Source organism: Myotis nattereri (genome assembly GCF_964212035.1).
Source record: "Myotis nattereri genome assembly, chromosome: 5".
Classification (NCBI taxonomy): Eukaryota; Metazoa; Chordata; class Mammalia; order Chiroptera; family Vespertilionidae; genus Myotis; species Myotis nattereri.
The window spans coordinates 21,442,113-21,459,862 of NC_138080.1; the positions used below are offsets into that span (position 1 = coordinate 21,442,113).

General features: G+C 38.2%; 1 protein-coding gene across 1 annotated transcript; it reads right to left on the reverse strand.

The window, feature by feature from the left end:
* Positions 1–7,915: 7,915 nt before the first annotated feature.
* Positions 7,916–8,884, reverse strand: LOC308519374 (olfactory receptor-like protein OLF4; the record flags this gene model as incomplete). Its single annotated transcript, XM_081091336.1, has 1 exon — positions 7,916–8,884. The coding sequence occupies one exon, from the start codon at positions 8,882–8,884 to the stop codon at positions 7,916–7,918; it is 969 nt and encodes a 322-aa protein (XP_080947462.1).
* Between the last annotated feature and the right edge of the window lie 8,866 nt (positions 8,885–17,750).

A 17,750-nucleotide genomic window follows, 5' to 3' on the forward strand; every position in this document is an offset into this window, starting at 1 on the left:
ATGGAAATTCTTAGAGGAAGGTTTCCCTGTGCAGGTCCAAATCCTTGCCTGGATGGTTGATGATGCAGACCAGAGCTCTGTCCCAGACAAGACAACAAGGAGACATGCATTGGTCTCCCAGACGGATTTAGGACTTCAAAAGTAACAACTACGTTCTTCCAACCAAAGGTTGCACATGCTGAGGGTCTGCAGTAGAGCTGCTATTTACGTGCTCTGTGTCTGCTCATTAGCACATTTACTTCTTGTTACTCTAACCTCTAAGCAGAGGATTCCCCTGGGGGACACAACTCTGGACAGCATGGAAATTTTTCCTGCTCATCCTTGATTCCTAGGAGACTATGTAATAAGCCAGGTGAGTGCATTTGTGATTATTCTTTCATTAAATGTCCTGCTTCCTGAAGTCTATGCCTTCCAGCAGCTCGTCTTAACTCTGAGTTAAAGTTTCCGAATGGATGGAACTAGAGGGAATTATGCTCAGTGAAATAAATCAGCCAGAGAAAGACAAATGCCATATGATTTCGCATATTTATCAAACCTAAAGGGCAAAAAATAAAATTCCAAGAGACTCATAGACAAAGAGAACAGTCTGGTAGTTGCCAGAGGAGAGCAGGTTGGGGAACTGGGATTGAATGGTAAATGGATTAAGAAGAGAAAATTGGTAGTTACTAAATATCACGGGGGCCCTGGCCGGCTTGACTCAGTGGACAGATCCTAGGTCCAAGGATTTAAAGGACCTGAGTTCGATGTCTGGTCAACAGCATGTGACCTGTTTGCAGGCTTGATCCCAGGCCCTGGCCAGCATGCGTGTTGGAGGCTACCAATCGATACGTCTTTCTCACATGGATGTTTCTCTTTCTCTGTCTCTCCCCCTACCTTTCACTCACTCTAAAAATCGATGGGAAAATCACCTGAGGATTAACAACAACAACAAAATAGTCTCAGGGATATAAAGTACAACATAGGGAATAAAGTCAGTAATATTGCAATAACTATGGATGAGGTCAGTTTGGTACTGACAATATCAGAGGGGGACACACTAGGTAAAGTATATGACATTCCAAACACTATGTTGTACACCTGAACTCAAAACAAAATAATACTGAAAGTAAACTGTATTTGAAAAAAGTCTAATACTGACAAATCTGTCTGACTGGTCTTTGGATCTTCACAGCATTGATTTATGGTGGGGACAAAACTGCTGATATAGCTAGAAAATTACTCTTTCCCTCTATAAGAAAAGGGAGATATTTGTTTCTTTAGTATAAAACCTTGGGCTCTATACTACTTGGCTTCATGATAGTTAGGCCAAAACCATTAGAAATTTCATAGTTAAAGCACAAACTGCCATTTAGTTCCCCACTATAAAATGTATATTAAATATAAGAGAGACATTTAAATTTTATGTGTCATAACCTAGGTTAGCACATTATAATAATTGCCAAATGAATGTTTTGTAAAAATGCATTTTGTGGGGTAGTATATTTATAAACTACCTTCTCCAATACAGAAATGGGGCACAGCGAGATTTCCTTGTATATATATATACTAGAGTCCCGGTGCATGGATTTGGGCAATGGTGGGGTCCCTTGGTCTGGCCTGCGCCCTCTTGCAATCAAGGACCCGCAGGAGGATGTTGGAGGCCTGGTGCACGGATTTGGCCATATCCAAAAAGGCCAGGCTGATGGACCCTACCAGTGCATGAACCCATGCACCAGGCCTCTAGTATGCATATAAGATCTTTGGTTAATCTCTTCCTGCCCTCCACATCCCCTCTTCCCTGTGAGATTCATCAGTCTGTTCCATGTTTCCATGCCTGTGCACTGAGTGTCTGTCCCCTGGTTGTCAGTGCACTTCATAGCTACTGGTTCAACAGTCAAACGGTCACTTAGGCTTTTAGATATATAGATTTTTTATTTATTTCTGAGAAGAAAGGAGGGAAGAGAGAGATAAAAATATCAATAATGATTCTCTACAGGGATCTTCTACACACCTGGTCTGGGGGTTCTCCTATACTTCCACTACCAGGGATTGAGACTACAAAGTGGGCATGTGCCTTTACTGGAAATTGAACCATGACATCCTGGGTCAACATAGGCAGGCAGCAGAGGGATTTAATGTGCTCAAAGGTATAAGCCAAAAAAGAGATGGAGTTTTGCAGTGGCTGAACAGCAGACCCTGAGCAATGGATGAATGGTTACTCTGACACACAATTGCCGTGAGAGAGAAGGCTAAGGGACTGCCTGGCTATAGGAACCAGATGGCCTCGCTCACCTGCCTCTAAAGCAGTGATTCTCAACCTCCCTAATACCGCTCCCCTTTAATACAGTTCCTCCTGTTTTGGTGACCCCCAACCATAAAATTATTTTCGTTGCTACTTCATAATTGTAATTTTACTACTGTTATGAATCTATTGTAAATATCTGATATGCAGGACATATTTTTATTGTTACAAATTGAACATAATTAAAGCATAGTGATTAGTCACAAAAACAACATGTAATTATATATGTGTTTTACGAATGTCTTAGGCTACCCTTGTGAAAGGGTCATTCGACCCTCAAAGGGGTTGCAACCCACAGGTTGAGAACCGCTGCTCTACAGACTTTTATTGTAATAGCAGTTTCGGATAAAGTTTAACTTTTAGATACAACCAGTAAGGTAAGTATTCTTGGGAGGACATGTGTCTGCAGTGTCCTTTAAGCAAGGACACCTAAAGATTTAGAATAAATATTCCTGTAAACAAAACAATCCAATAAAAAAATGGGCAAAGGACCTAAATAGACACTTATTGAAAGAGGGCATACAGAAGGCCAAGAGACATATGAAAACATGCTCAAAGTCACTAATCATCTGAGAGGTGCAAATCAAAACAACAATGGGGGTACAACCTCACACCTGTCAGAATGGCTATCATCAACAAATCAACAAATGACAAGTGCTGGAGAAAAGGGAACCCTCATGAACTGCTGGTAGGAATGCAGAGTGGTTCAACCACTGTAGAAAACAGTATGGAGTTTCCTCTAAAAGTTAAAAATGGAACTCCCATTTGACCCAGTGATCCCACTTCTAAGAGTATATCTAAAGAAATCAGAAACACCAATCAGAAGGGATATATGCACCCCTATGTTCATAGCAGCACAATTTACAATAGCTAAGATTTGGAAACAGCCAAAGTGCCCATGAGCAGATGAGTGGATTAGAAAACTGTGGTACATCCACCCAGTGGAATACTATGCTGCTATAAAAAAGAAGGAATTCTTACCATTTGCAACAGCGTGGATTGACCTGGAGAGCATTTTGCTAAGGGAAATAAGCCAGTCAGAGAAAGATAAATATCACATGATCTCACTCACATCTATATATATAAAAGGTTAATATGTAAAGTGTTCCTTTGAGAGTTTGACTGGGAGACAGGAATTCAATTGGCCGCTGTGAGATATGCTGACCACCAGTGGGTGGTGAAGAATGAAGGAAGGCCCCAGTCGGCAGCTGGGGATGGAAGGCCCTGGCCAGCAGATGGAAAGCCCTGATTAGCCTTGACCGCCTGCCAGGTCTAAGGACCCTACCCATGTACAAATTTCGTACACCGGGCCTCTAGTGTGGGATACAATGAACAACATAAACTGATGAACAAAAATAGATCCAGAGTCAAAGAAACACTAAACAAACTGTCCAACCTCAGCGGAAAGGCAGGGAGCAGGGGTAAGAGATCAACCAAAGGACTTGTATGCATAACCAATGGACACAGACACTGGGGAAGTGGGGGCTTGTCCTGGGGGGTAAGAGTGGCCAGTGGAGGGGCCGATAGGAGAAAAAGAAGACAAATATAATACTTTAAACAATTAAAAATATTCCAGTAAACACCCAAAGGTCTGAACTTACACAGACTTGTTTGGAAAGGTCAAGGAACAATTAGGGGCAGTCACCTTCAGCCAACTTCCCTAGGTTGGAATTTCCTCCTTACAAACTTTCAACCAAGTCTTCCGCACTCCCCCACAGAGTTTTGATTGAAATCAGTCAGGACAATTCCAGTTCTGATATCTAGGGCGGTGGTTCTCAAACATGAATGACTTTGCCCCAGGGGATATTGAAATGTCTGAAAGAGCCCTAGCATGTTTGGCTCTGTGGATAGAGCGCTGGCCTGAGGACTGAAGGGTTCTGGGTTTGATTCTGGTCAAGGACACATGCCTGGATTTTGGGCTGGATCCCCAGTGTGGGGCGTGCAGGAGGCAGCCAATCAATGATTCTCTCTAATTATTGATGTTTCTATCTCTCTCTCCCTCTCCCTTTCTCTCTGAAATCAATAAAAATATATTTTAAAAATAAATAAAATGGCTGAAAAGAAGCTGTGAAACACCTATGATGCACAGGACAGCTCCGAGCACATACAGTTGATATACAGCTCCCAGTGTCAACTATGAAAAGGAGGGAACACCTATTCTAGAACAATACCTCTCCATTTCATAGGCATACAAATCACCAAAGTTTGTAGCTGAAATGCAAATTCTGATTGATCAGGTCTCCAGTGGGCCCAGGGACTGCATTTCTACAAAACCCCAGGTGATGTTGATGCTGCAGGTCCTCCTGGTCTGTGGACCACACTTTGAGTAGGTGGGTCATGGTTCTGGGTCAGCGCCTGGTGTAGGTAATTTTAGGTTTTCACCACCAGGATTCTTTTGTGTATGTAATTTTGAAAGACAAATTTTCTCTCACTCTGAAGGGGAGGATAATTATGTGTTTGATTCTTTTATTTTAGGTCTCCACAGTGACATCAAAATAATTTATACCTGAAAAGGGACTTTGTCATAGGCAGAATAAGGGCCTCAAAAGATGTCAACGTCCTGATTGTGAGAATTTTGGAATATGTTAGCTCACAGAGCAGGGTAACTAAGATAGATGAAATAAAATTATTAGCTAAGGAGCTTAGCTCAGATTACCCAGGTTGGACTAATGTCATCACAAGGGTCCTCTAAATGTGGAAAAGAGTGGAGAAGTGTTGGAGTCAGAGAGACATTTGGAGATGCCATGCTGCTGGTTTTGAAGATGGAGGAAGGGCCATGGGCCAAGGAATGGAGGTGGACTGTAGAATCTGGAATAGGAATTGGGAATAGGAAAAGATTTAGATTGGGATTGGAAAGGGATTCCATTCTACCCTGGATCACCCTGAAAATCCAAGCCTAGCAGTCGTTTTTTTAAATTTAATTTAATTTTTTTTATTGTTTTATTGCTTAAAGTATTACAAAGGGTATTACATATGTGTCCTTTTTTCCCCCCACCTTTGACAATCCCCTAAGCCCTTTATTACCCATTTCAGGCATCTACTCTCTAGAACTTTAAGATAGAAAATGTTGTGTTAAGCTACTAGTGCGGTAATTTGCTACAACAGCAATGGGAAACTGATATAAACATTTATCCAGTAAGATATTGTTAGAGGGAACTGAGGTTAAGCCTTGCAAATCATTCAGCTAGCTTCCCTTAGGCAAAGGTATTTTGGGTTGAAATCCCTCATTACATAGGAAAAATTAGAGCTAATTTAAAGCTATTTGGCCTCATACATGGTATAAAAAATTTCCCATCATAAAAATGTAAATGTGGTTCTGATCTTGTGGCCTTTCAGGCATTAAGATAGAAAAAATGATTCATTAAAATTAAGGTCACACATTTCACTTTAAATCTGTGTCAAATTTTCTATATTTCTCTATTTCATGTTAGTTCAGACATTTCTTTTTTATCTCTATATATTCTTCAAATTTCTCTCAAGGTGTCTTTCATAATAATAGATGGGATTATGAATGAGCATAAGTGCATGTACATATATAAGTGTTAGTGTGTACATGAAAAATATATAGAAGTGAATACACTTACACACACTGCTCATGCTTGAACAGTTTAGTTGGACTCAACAAAGTATACTTAACATTTATTTTATTTGTCCCTTGCAGCATCCGTTTGAAGTAAGGTTTATCATTCTACATTATCTTCAGAAAGAAGAAAACTGAAGACATGCGGAGTACATTATGGACAGGAACATAATGCAGTTAACACTTATTGTGCATCATCTCAACTTACATATAAATGGACCTACCCACTATATACTCTTAATTTATATATGGCTTCTTTTTTAATATATGGCTTCTTTAATTCAACAAGTTGTATATTTAAAATGTTTGCAGTTTGTTTTATGCAATTATACTTCAATAAATTAGTTAGAATTAAAAGTTCTAGTGATTGATAACTCATGTCAGATCAGGAGCACAAGTAGCTGCATCACACAGGACAGTGGTGGTGAATATATCTTATATCTGGGAAGAAAGCAAGGTTTCATAATAAAAATGGGAACTGTGATGTTAAATTAAGGCAATTCACATTTGATAAACTATTTTTACATCAACAGTAAGATCAACACAAACACACACATATATATGCATTAAACATCACATATTGATTGAAGAAAGAAGTGCAATACAGATGCACAAAACATCATGAAAGAGGTTTAGAAACATAACGAAGCGACTCATGATGAGCCCAGAATAGATCAGAACAATGTTCCACCATACAATCCCATTTGATTGTGAAGGCATTATAGTCAAACAAGTGCTTTTAGGATGGCTTGTTATATAGCAATAGTATTCTGATACAATCATAAAAGCAAATATACCTGGGATAAATTATAATCATATGCTTTTCCCCATTCTAGGCATTTGTACAGACATTTGAATGTAACAGTCATGATTAATCTGTCCTTGAAGTTTATTTTCAGATAACTGCATTAAAAAGTATCTACATTGAGTTTCCCTTGTAGGTAACCAGAAAAGGTTGAAAGAATATGCATGTTTGTGCAAAACTTATGACATAATCACAGAACTGGACAGGAATCCAAACTCCCTAGTGTGTTATTCTTTCGTCACTCATGTACATATATGCCATATCTATAGATCACATATTAGTATACATAATGAATGATATGGTTAATTCTCTAACAATTCAGTGGTTATGACAATAGTTAGAGTAGGGTGAGATGCTTCATTTAGAACAATAGAAGGAATCATAGTGGAAGCAGAAGATAGTTCAATAGAAAATATCATTATACCAAGCAAAGCATCAAAATAATAAATCCCTTTAATATGAACACTGATATTACATACATCAATCAGTAAACATACACCATGAAAAAAATAGTTTGCATGGTAATAAATATGTGACTTAAAGTTTTGCTTCCTCATACTTAAAGTCATCTCAGACCCTAAGGGCATATTATGTCAAACAATTTATAGAAATTTGTGTTCTAACATCGACTAGAATTGGAGACATGTATTTGTCTGTCAGTGACTATGGTAAGAATATGGACATCAAGCTAAATAAATACAGGGTCCTAATGAGGGAAGAGAAGCCAATGACCTCTTATAACACACACTGTATGTTAAAGTCTGCATTTTCAGAAAGAGCAGTTATGGTAGTGATACATGAAGAAATGAAGTACGAACAGGGTTAAACTGAGCTCTTATATTTTCCTCTACTATGAAATGATATAAATGGCTTTGGTTACCAACTGCACTTGATTTCAATAGAAGTGGTACAACTCCTGATTGTTATTTAGTAAAATGAAAGAAAAATTACTCAGTATGATAAATTTCATTTAAAAAAATTGTCCTTAAGAAATCTATGTAGTCTCATGAGATAAATAGGTATTTCCAAATATTTCATCCAAGGTTGACAATCATTTGGGAGAAGAGAAAAACAGCAATGGAAAAGCTGTCAGATCTCACAATATCAAAAATTAATAAAGTGATAAAATTAAATTATATAGAAATCATAGAAAAAGAAAATCCATAAAATGAGCAGAGAGAGTACATTCTACTTCCACAACCTGATCTAAAAATCATGACATCTGGCTCTGAGGCTTTGAGTACCGCTGTCATGTGCATTTCTTCAGCCCTAGAACAATCCGTCCTTTCATAACTGCCATCCCAAGCAATCTCTTCAGGGCCCTCTTTAGGTCTTTGTTCCTGAGACTGTAGATGAAGGGGTTCAGCATGGGTGTGACCACGGTGTACATCACTGAGGCTGCTGCACTTGAGTGTGAGCTTTGGGTAACAGCAGAGCTGAGATACACTCCTAGACTTGTTCCATAAAAAAGGGAGACAACCAAGAGGTGAGACGCACAGGTAGAAAATGCCTTATACTTCCCCTGAGCTGATGGGATTCCCCAGATGGAGAACACTATCTTAGAGTAAGAGTAAAGAATACAAACAAAGGGACCACCACCCAGGAAAACAGCTCCAAAATACATCACCATATTATTAAGAAAGGTGTCAGAACAGGCAAGCTGGACCATCTGATTGAGTTCACAGAAAAAGTGGTGGATTTCAACGTCTGAATAGAAATACAGTCGCAACACCATTAAGCTTTCTAACAAGGAATGCAGGGCATTCATGATCCAGGACACTAGAACCAGCAGTCCACAGAGCCGGGGGTTCATGATGACCATGTAGTGCAGGGGGTGGCAGATGGCTACAAACCGGTCATAGGCCATCACGGTCAGGAGGAAGTCATCCAGTCCTGCAAATAATACGAAAAAATACATCTGGGTGATGCAGCCTGCATAGATTATGACTTTGCTCTGAGTCTGGATGTTCCACAGCATCTTTGGGATGGTGGTGGAGGTGAAACAGATGTCCACCAAGGACAGGTTGGAGAGGAAGAAGTACATGGGCGTGTGGAGGTGGGAGTCTGAGCTTACAGCCAAGATGATAAGCAAGTTTCCGAACACAGTGATCAGGTACATGGAGAGGAAAAGCCCAAATATGAGGGGCTGCAGTTCTGGTTCCTCTGATAATCCCAGAAGAAGAAATTCTGAAGATCCTGTGAGGTTCCCTAGTTCCATGTGGTAGAGGTGACTACCAGGATATAGGAAACATATCATGACTCATTTTCCCACAAGAAAGCATTAGTAACTTAGCATAAATGCTACCTTCTGTTAGATATACTTCAAAATCAAAGAACTAATTTCCGTATTTGGTCTCATTTAGAATATCTCTAGTCCCATTTCTCCCTACAGTTTTCTTTTCCATGTGAAGACACATAAAAAATTATTGTGTCTTACTCAATTCTTTCATTAAAAAAAATAAAACCAAAAAAAGGAATAGTTGGGGTGTAAAGCACAGTTCAGTGACTATAATTAATAATACTGTTTTCTGTACTTGGAAGTAGCTAGACTAGAGTGTATATTTTAATTGTTCTTATGACAAAAAAATGTAACTTTCTTGTGATATATATTAATTAGACATTCTTTGGAGGTCATTATGAATACATAGAGACCATTATAAACTTTTGAACAATAATAGATACAGAGGCAGAGCTGCCTCAAACAGATTGTCAAACTGCAGCGGGAAGGCTGGGGAGGGTTGGGGGACAGGAGGTAGGGGGGTAAGAGATCAACCAAAGGACTTATATGCATGCATATAAGCATAACCAATGGACATAAGACACTGGGGGATAGGGGAGGCTAGGGGACTGTCTAGGGCGAGGAGGAAAAAAATGGACACATATGTAATACCCTTTGTATTACTTTAAGCAATAAAAAAAATGAATACATACACATACAGAATCATTATGTGGTACTTCTGAAACTAAAATAATGTGTTATATCATTTTTCTTCAATTTGAAAAATTATTAAAGCAATGGAGGAACGCTGTAGGACTGAAAGTTTGGACCACACAACACTAATGTACATTATTCATTTCCCACATACCTTTTATAACACATGTAATAACTGAATGGAAAAAAAGTCAGTTCGTATAAACATATCTAATTCTTTTTTTGAAAGAGTCCAATAAAAAAATTGAATAAGAGAATATAGCCAACAATATTGTGGTAAGTCTGCATGGTGACAGATGATTACTAGACTTGATTTGGCAATCACATTGTAATGTATATAAATGTTGAATCAATATGTTTTATACCTGAGACTGGTTTAATATTGTATACAAACTATACTTACTTAAAATAAATGAAAACACTTTGATTACACTATTCAAAACAACAAACTTTCAGGGTACAACAGTGAACGTTATATTGGTTGCCATCTACACTTTAATTTAAAATAAATTAATAAACAAGTAAAGAAAATACCTTGCACAAACAAATTTTAACACAGACTTAAAATGTCTTACAAACCAACAAATTTCATTGCTCATTCTTATAGGTATTGAAATATTTACAACGTGAATCTCATTATCTTACTCATTTTCACCTACCTAATAAATTTTTTTAATGTGAATAGCCAAGGTGAGAGAACATACTGTGAAATGTATGTGCCATGCACTGTGATAGCAAAAGTTTATTTGCAGCCTTCCTGGGTCTGGATCTTTCTCATCCATATGGAAACATAGTCTAATATGCCCCATCATAAAATTTAAAAAATGCTCTCACGTCAATATATATTACTCCATAGCTAATAACCTATTTGTCTATTCCTATTAATTGATAAAGTCCTTGAACTTATGGTCTATTTCTTCTGTAATGACTTTACACCTCCAATGCCCTTTCTTTTTATTTATTTATTTATTTATTTATTTATTTATTTATTTATATTTTATTGATTTTTTACAGAGAGGAAGGGAGAGAGATAGAGAGTTAGAAACATCGATGAGAGAGAAACATCGATCAGCTGCCCCCTGCACACCTCCCACTGGGGATGTGCCCGCAACCCAGATACATGCCCTTGACCGGAATCAAACCCGGGACCCTTCAGTCCACAGGCCGACGCTCTATCCACCGAGCCAAACCGGTTTTGGCTCCAATGCCCTTTCTTACTTAGTCTGCTATTAATACCATTGAATTGTCAACATTGGCACTTGCATTTCTGAGTGCAGTGTTCACTTTCCTTTGAGCATCATGAATAAATACATTAATGTATTAGTAAAGCCAGCTGACAACCACAGTGATCACTGGTATCTGGGGTATGTTTGAATCATTCTGTGGTGACTTTATGTACAAGATCTTGGCTTTCAGTCTCTCTAATCCTGTCTTGCCATGTCTGTTGGGCTCTCGAACTCACCTGGATGGAAATTCTGAGAGGAAGGTTTCCCTGTGGCAGTCTGAATCTTTACCTGGATGGTTGGTGATGAAGACCAGAGCTCTGTCCCAGATAAAACAAGGAGTCAAGCCTTGGTCTCACAGACAGATTTAGGACTTCAAAAAGAAAAAAAAAAGAAGACAAAGTTCCTTCCAATCAAAGGTTGCACGGATTATGGTCTGCGGTAGAGCTGCTATTTACCTGCTCTGTGTCTGCTCATTAAGCACATTTACTTCTTGTTACTCTAACCTCTAAGCAGATGATTCCCCTGGGGGACACTGGTCTGGACAGAATGGAAATTCTTCCTGCTGATTCTCTTTTCCTAGGTGACTATGTAATAAGCCAGGTGAGTTCAGCTGTGATTAGTCCTTCATTAAATGCCCTGCTTCCTGAAGTCTACATCTCCCAGCACCTCATGTCAACTCTAAGTTAAAGTTTCTGAATGGATGGAACTAGAGCAGTGGTTCTCAACCTTGGCTGCACATTAGAAGCACCTGGGAATCTTTTTAAAATTCTGATTTCTGGGCCTCACCCTCCGGAAATTCTGTTTCTTTGTTACTAATGTTGTGGCTTCAAGCCATAACAAAGAAATAGAATTTCCGGAGGATGAGGCCCAGAAATCAGGATTTAAAAAAAGATTCCCAGTTGCTTCTAATCTACAGCCAAGGTTGAGAACCACGGAACTAGAGGGTATTATGCTCAATGAATTAAATCAGTCAGAGAAATACAAATGCCATATGATTTCACATATTTATCAAATATAAAGAAAAACACACAAAATTCCAACAGACTAATAGACACAGTAGAGTCTGATGGTTGCCAGAGGGGCGAGCAGATTGGGGAACTGAGATTAAATGGTGAAGGGATTAGAAAGTCAAATTGGTAGTTACTAAATAGTCACGGGGCCCTGGTTGGCTTGGTCACTGGATAGATCTTCGGATCAAAGATTGAAAGTCTCGAGTTTGATTCCTGGTCAATAGCACCTGACTTGTTTGCAGGTTTCATCCCAGGCCCTTGCTGGAGTGCATGTTCGAGGCAACCAATAGATGTGTCTCTCACATGGATATTTCTGTTTCTCCATCTCTCCCCCTCCCTTTCACTCACTCTAAAAATCAATGGGAAAATAGCCTCAGAATTAACAACAAAATAGTCTCAGTGATGTAAAGTACAACATAGGGAATATAGTCAATAATATTGCAATAACTATGTATGAGGTCAGTTTGGTACTGAAAATACCAGAGGCAGACACACTATGCAAAGTATATGACATTCTAACCCCTATGTTGTACACCCGAACCCAATACAACATAATATTGAAAGTAAACTGTATTTGAAAAAGAAATCTAACACTGACAAATTTGTCTGGTTGGTCTTTGGATTTTCAAAGCATTAATTTATGGTGGGGACACAACCACTGATATATCTAAAAATTTCTATTTCCCTCTTTAAGAAAGTGAAGATATTTGTTTCTCTAGTATAAAACACTGGGCTCTATACTCCTTGGCTTCATGATGGTTTAGCCAAAATAATTAGAAATTTCACAGTTAAAGCACAAGTTAAGAGCTGCCATTTAGTTCCCCATTATAAATGTATATTAAATATGAGATACATTTAGATTTTATGCACCATATTCCAGGTTATCACATTATAACAATTGCCAAACATATGTTTTACAAAAATGGACTTTGTGAGGTAGTACATTTATAAACTACCTTCTCCAATAAGAAATGGGGCACAGAGAGCTTTATACTTATATTTTATTTATATTTATATTTATATTTATATTTATATTGGTATTTATATCTATATTCATAGTCATAGTCATATTTATATTTATATTTATTTATATTTATATTTATATTCATATTTATATTCATATTCATATTTATATCTATATTCATATCTATATACATATTCATATTTATATTCATATTTATGTTTATATTTATATTTATTATTTATTTCAGAGAGAGGAAGGGAGAGGAAGAGAGAGATAGAAATATCAATGATGATGCTCTATGGGAATCTTATATACGTCTCCTCTGGGGATTCTACTGTACACCCACTACTGGGGATTGAGACTACAAACTGGGTATGTGCCTTCACTGGAAATTGAACCATGACCTCCTGGGTCAACATAAGTGGGCAATAGAGGGATTTAATGTTGTGCTCAAAGGTATAAGCAAAAAAAGAGATGGAGTTTTGCTGTGGCTGAGCAGTAGACCCTCAGCAATGGATGGATGTTTACTCTAACATAGGATGGCTGTGAAGAGAGGGCTAAGGGACTGCCTGGCTATAGGGACCAGAAAGCCTCATTCTCCTGCCTCTTTAGGTTTTTATTGTAACAGCAGTAGGGTAAGTATTCTTGGGAGGAAATGTGTCTGCAATGTCATTTAAGCAAGGACACCTAATGATTAAGCATAAAGATTCCAGTAAACAAAACAATCCAATCAAAAAATGGGCAAAGAACCTAAATAGACACTTTTTGAAAGAGGACATACAGAAGGCCAAGAGACATATGAATACTTGCTCAAAGTTAATAATCATCTGAGAGATGCAAATCAAAACAACAATGAGGTACCATCTCACACCTATCAGAATGGCTATCATCAACAAATCAACAAACAACAAGTGTTGGAGAGGATGTGAACAAAACGAACCCTTGTGCACTGCTGGTAGAAATGCAGGCTGGTGCAGCCTCTGTGGAAAATAGTATGGAGTTTCCTCAGAAAGTTAAAAATGGAACTCCCATTTGACCCAATAATCCCACTTGTAGAAATAATATTCCAAGAAATCAAAAACACTAATCAGAAAGGATATATGCACTCCTATGTTCATATTGGCATAATTTACAATAGCTAAGATTTGGAAAAACCTAAGTGCCCATCAGCAGGTGAGTGGATTAGAAAACTGTGGTACATCTACAGAATGGAATACTACGCTGCTATAAAAAAGAAGGAACTTTTGCCCTGACTGGTTTGGCTCAGTGGATAGTGCGTCGGCCTGCGGACTGAAGAGTCCCAGGTTCGATTCTAGTCAAGGGCATGTACCTTGGTTGCTGGCAAATCCCCAATAGGGGGTGTGCAAGAAGAAGCTGATCGATGTTTCTCTCTCATCTATGTTTCTAACTCTCTATCCCTCTCCCTTCCTTTCTGTAAAAAATCAATAAAATATTTTTAAAAAAGAAGGAACTTTTACCATTTGCAACAGCATGGATGGACCTAGAGAGCATTATGCTAAGTGAAATAAGCCAGTTGGAGAAAGATAAATATCACATGATCTCACTCATGTGTGGGATATAATGAACAACATAAACTGATGAACAAAAAGAGATCAAGAGACAACGAGACTTCTGAACAAACTGTCCAACGTCAAAGGGAAGCCAGGGGAAACGGGTGGATGGGTGGGGGGGAAGGGGAGAAGGGATCAAGGAAGAGGAGGGATAACCGATCAACCAAAGGACTTGTATGCATGCATATTAGCATAACCAATGGACACAGACACTGGGGTGATGGGGGCTTGTCCTGGTGTGGTTAGTGGTAGTGGCTGGGGGAGGGGGTCAATAGGGGAAAAAGGAGACCTATGTAATACTGTAAATACTAAAAAATAAAGATTCCAGTAAACACCTGAGGGTCTGCACATACACAGACTTGTTTGGAAAGGTCAAGGAACAATTAGGGGCAGTCAGGTTCACCAAACTCCCCTAGGTCAGAATTTCCTGCTTACAAACTTCCCAACCAAGACTTCCGCCCTCCCCCACAGAGTTTTGATTGGAATCAGACAGGACACTTCCAGTTCTGAGATCCTGGGGTAGTGGTTCTCAGACAGAGATGACTTTCCCCCAGGGGATATTAAAATGTCTAGAAAGAACCCTAGCCAGTTTGTCTCTGAGGATAGAGAGCTGGCCTGAGGACTGAAGGTTCGTGGGTCTGATTCTAGTCAAGGGCATATGCCTGGGTTGTGGACTGGATCCCCAGTGTGGGGCGTGCAGGAGGTAGCCAATCAATGATTCTCTCTAATCATTGATGTTTCTATTTCTCCCTCTCCCTTCTTCTCTGAAATCAATAAAAATATATTTTAAAAATAAATAAAATGGCTGAAAAGAGGCTGCTAAACATCTATAATGTGCAGGACAGCTCCCAGCACGTACAGTTGTTATCCAACTCCCAGTGTTAACTGTGAAAAGGAGGGAACACCTACTCTAGAACAACACCTCTCCATTTCATAGGCATACAAATCACTGAAATGCAAATTCTGATTGATCAGGTCTCCAGTGGGCCTGTAGACTGCATTTCTGACAAAGCCCCAAGTGATGTTGATGCTGCTGGTCTGTGGACCGCACTTTGAGTAGGTGGGTCATGGCTCTGGGTCAGAGTCTGGTGTAGGTAATTTTAGGTCTTCTCCACCAGGATTCTTCTGTGTATGTAATTTTGAAAGACAAGTTTTCTCTCACACTAAAGGGGAGGATAATTCTGTGTTTGATTCTTTTATTTTAGGGCTCCAAAGTGACATCAAATAATTTATACCTGAAAAGGGCTTTGTCATAGGCAGAATAAGGGCCTCAAAAGATGTCAAAGTCCTGATTAGGAGAACTTTGGAATGTTAGCTCACAGAGCAGGGTAACTGAGATAGATGAAATAAAATCATTAGCTAAGGAGTTTAGCTCAGATTACCCAGGTTGGACTAATGTCATCTCAATGGTCCTCTAAATGTGGAAGAGAGGAGGAGAAGAATTGGAGTCAGAGAGACATTTGGAGATGCCATGCTGCCGGTTCTGAAGATGGAAGAAGGACTATGGGCCAAGGAATGCAGGTGGACTGTAGAATCTGGAATAGGAATTGAGAATAGGAAAGGATTTGGAATGGGATTGGAAAGGAATTTCAATCTACCCTGGATCACCCAGAAAATCCAAGCCCAGCAGTCATTTTGTTCTAAGCCTTTATTACCCATTTCAGGCATTTGCTCTCTAGAACTTTAAGATAGAAAATGTTTTGTTTTAAGCCACTAGGTTACTAATTTGCTACAATAGCCATGGGAAACTGATATGAACATTTATCCAGTAAGATATTGTTAGAGGGAACTGAGGTTAAGCCTTGCAAATCATTCAGCTAGCTTCCCTTGGGCAAAGGTATTTTGGGTTGAAATCCCACATTATATAGAAAAACTTAGAGCTAATTTAAAGCTATTTGGCCCATACATATTATAAAAAATTGCCCATCTTATAAATGTAAATGTGGTTCTGATCTCGTGGCCTTTCAGGCATTAAGATAGGAAAAATAATTCATTAAAATTAAATCATTAAAATTCATTTCACTTTAAATCTGTGTCAAAATTTCTTTATTTCTCTATTTCATGTTAATTCAGACATTTCTTTTTTATTTATATATTCTTCAAATTTCTCTTAAGTTGTCTTTCATAATAATAGATGGGATTATGAATGAGCATAAGTGCATGTACATATATATGTGTTTGTATGTACATGAAAGATATATATATGCAAGTGAATACACTTACACACACTGCTCATGCTTGAACAGTTTAGTTGGACTCAACAAAGCATATTTAACATTTATTTTATTTGTCCCTTGCAGCATCCGTTTGAAGTAAGGTTTATCATTCTACATTATCTTCAGAAAGAAGAAAGCTGAAGACATGCGGAGTACATTATGGACAGGAACATAATGCAGTTAACACTTATTGTGCATCATCTCAACTTACATATAAATGGACCTACCCACTATATACTCTTAATTTATATATGGCTTTTAAAAAATATACGGCTTCTTTAATTCAACAAGTTGTATATTTAAAATGTTTGCAGTTTGTTTTATGCAATTATACTTCAATAAATTAGTTAGAATTAAAAGTTCTAGTGATTGATAACTAATGTTAGATCAAGAGCACAGGTAGCTGCATCACACAGGGCAGTGGTGGTGAATATATCTTATATCTGGGAAGAAAGCAAGGTTTAATAATAAAAATGGGAACTGTGATGTTAAATTAAGGCAATTCACATTTGATAAACTATTTTTACATCAACAGTAAGATCAACACAAACACACACATATATATGCATTAAACATCACATATTGATTGAAAAAGAAGTGCAATACAGATGCACAAAACATCATGAAAGAGGTTTAGAAACATAACGAAGCGACTCATGATGAGCCCAGAATAGATCAGAACAATGTCCCACCATACAATCCCATTTAATTATGAAGGCATTATAGTCAAACAACTCCTTTTAGGATGGCTTGTTATATAGCAACAGCTGTCTGATACAATGATAAAAGCAAATAAAACTGAGATGAATTATAATCATATGCTATTACCCATTCTAGGCATTTGTACAGACATTTGAAGGTAACAGTCATGATTACTCTGTCATTGAAGTTTATTTCAGATAACTGCATTAAAAAGTATCTCCATTGAGGTTCCCTTTTAGGTAACCAGAAAAGGTTGAAAGAATATGCATGTTTGTGCAAAACCTTTGACATAATCAAAGAACTGGACAGGAATCCAAGCTCCCTAGTGTGTCATCCTTTGGTCACTCATGTACTAGTACATATATGGCATATCTATAGATCACATATTAGTATATGTAATGAATGATATTGTTAATTCCCTAAAATTTTAGTGGTTCTGTCAATAGTTAGTGTAGGGTGAGAT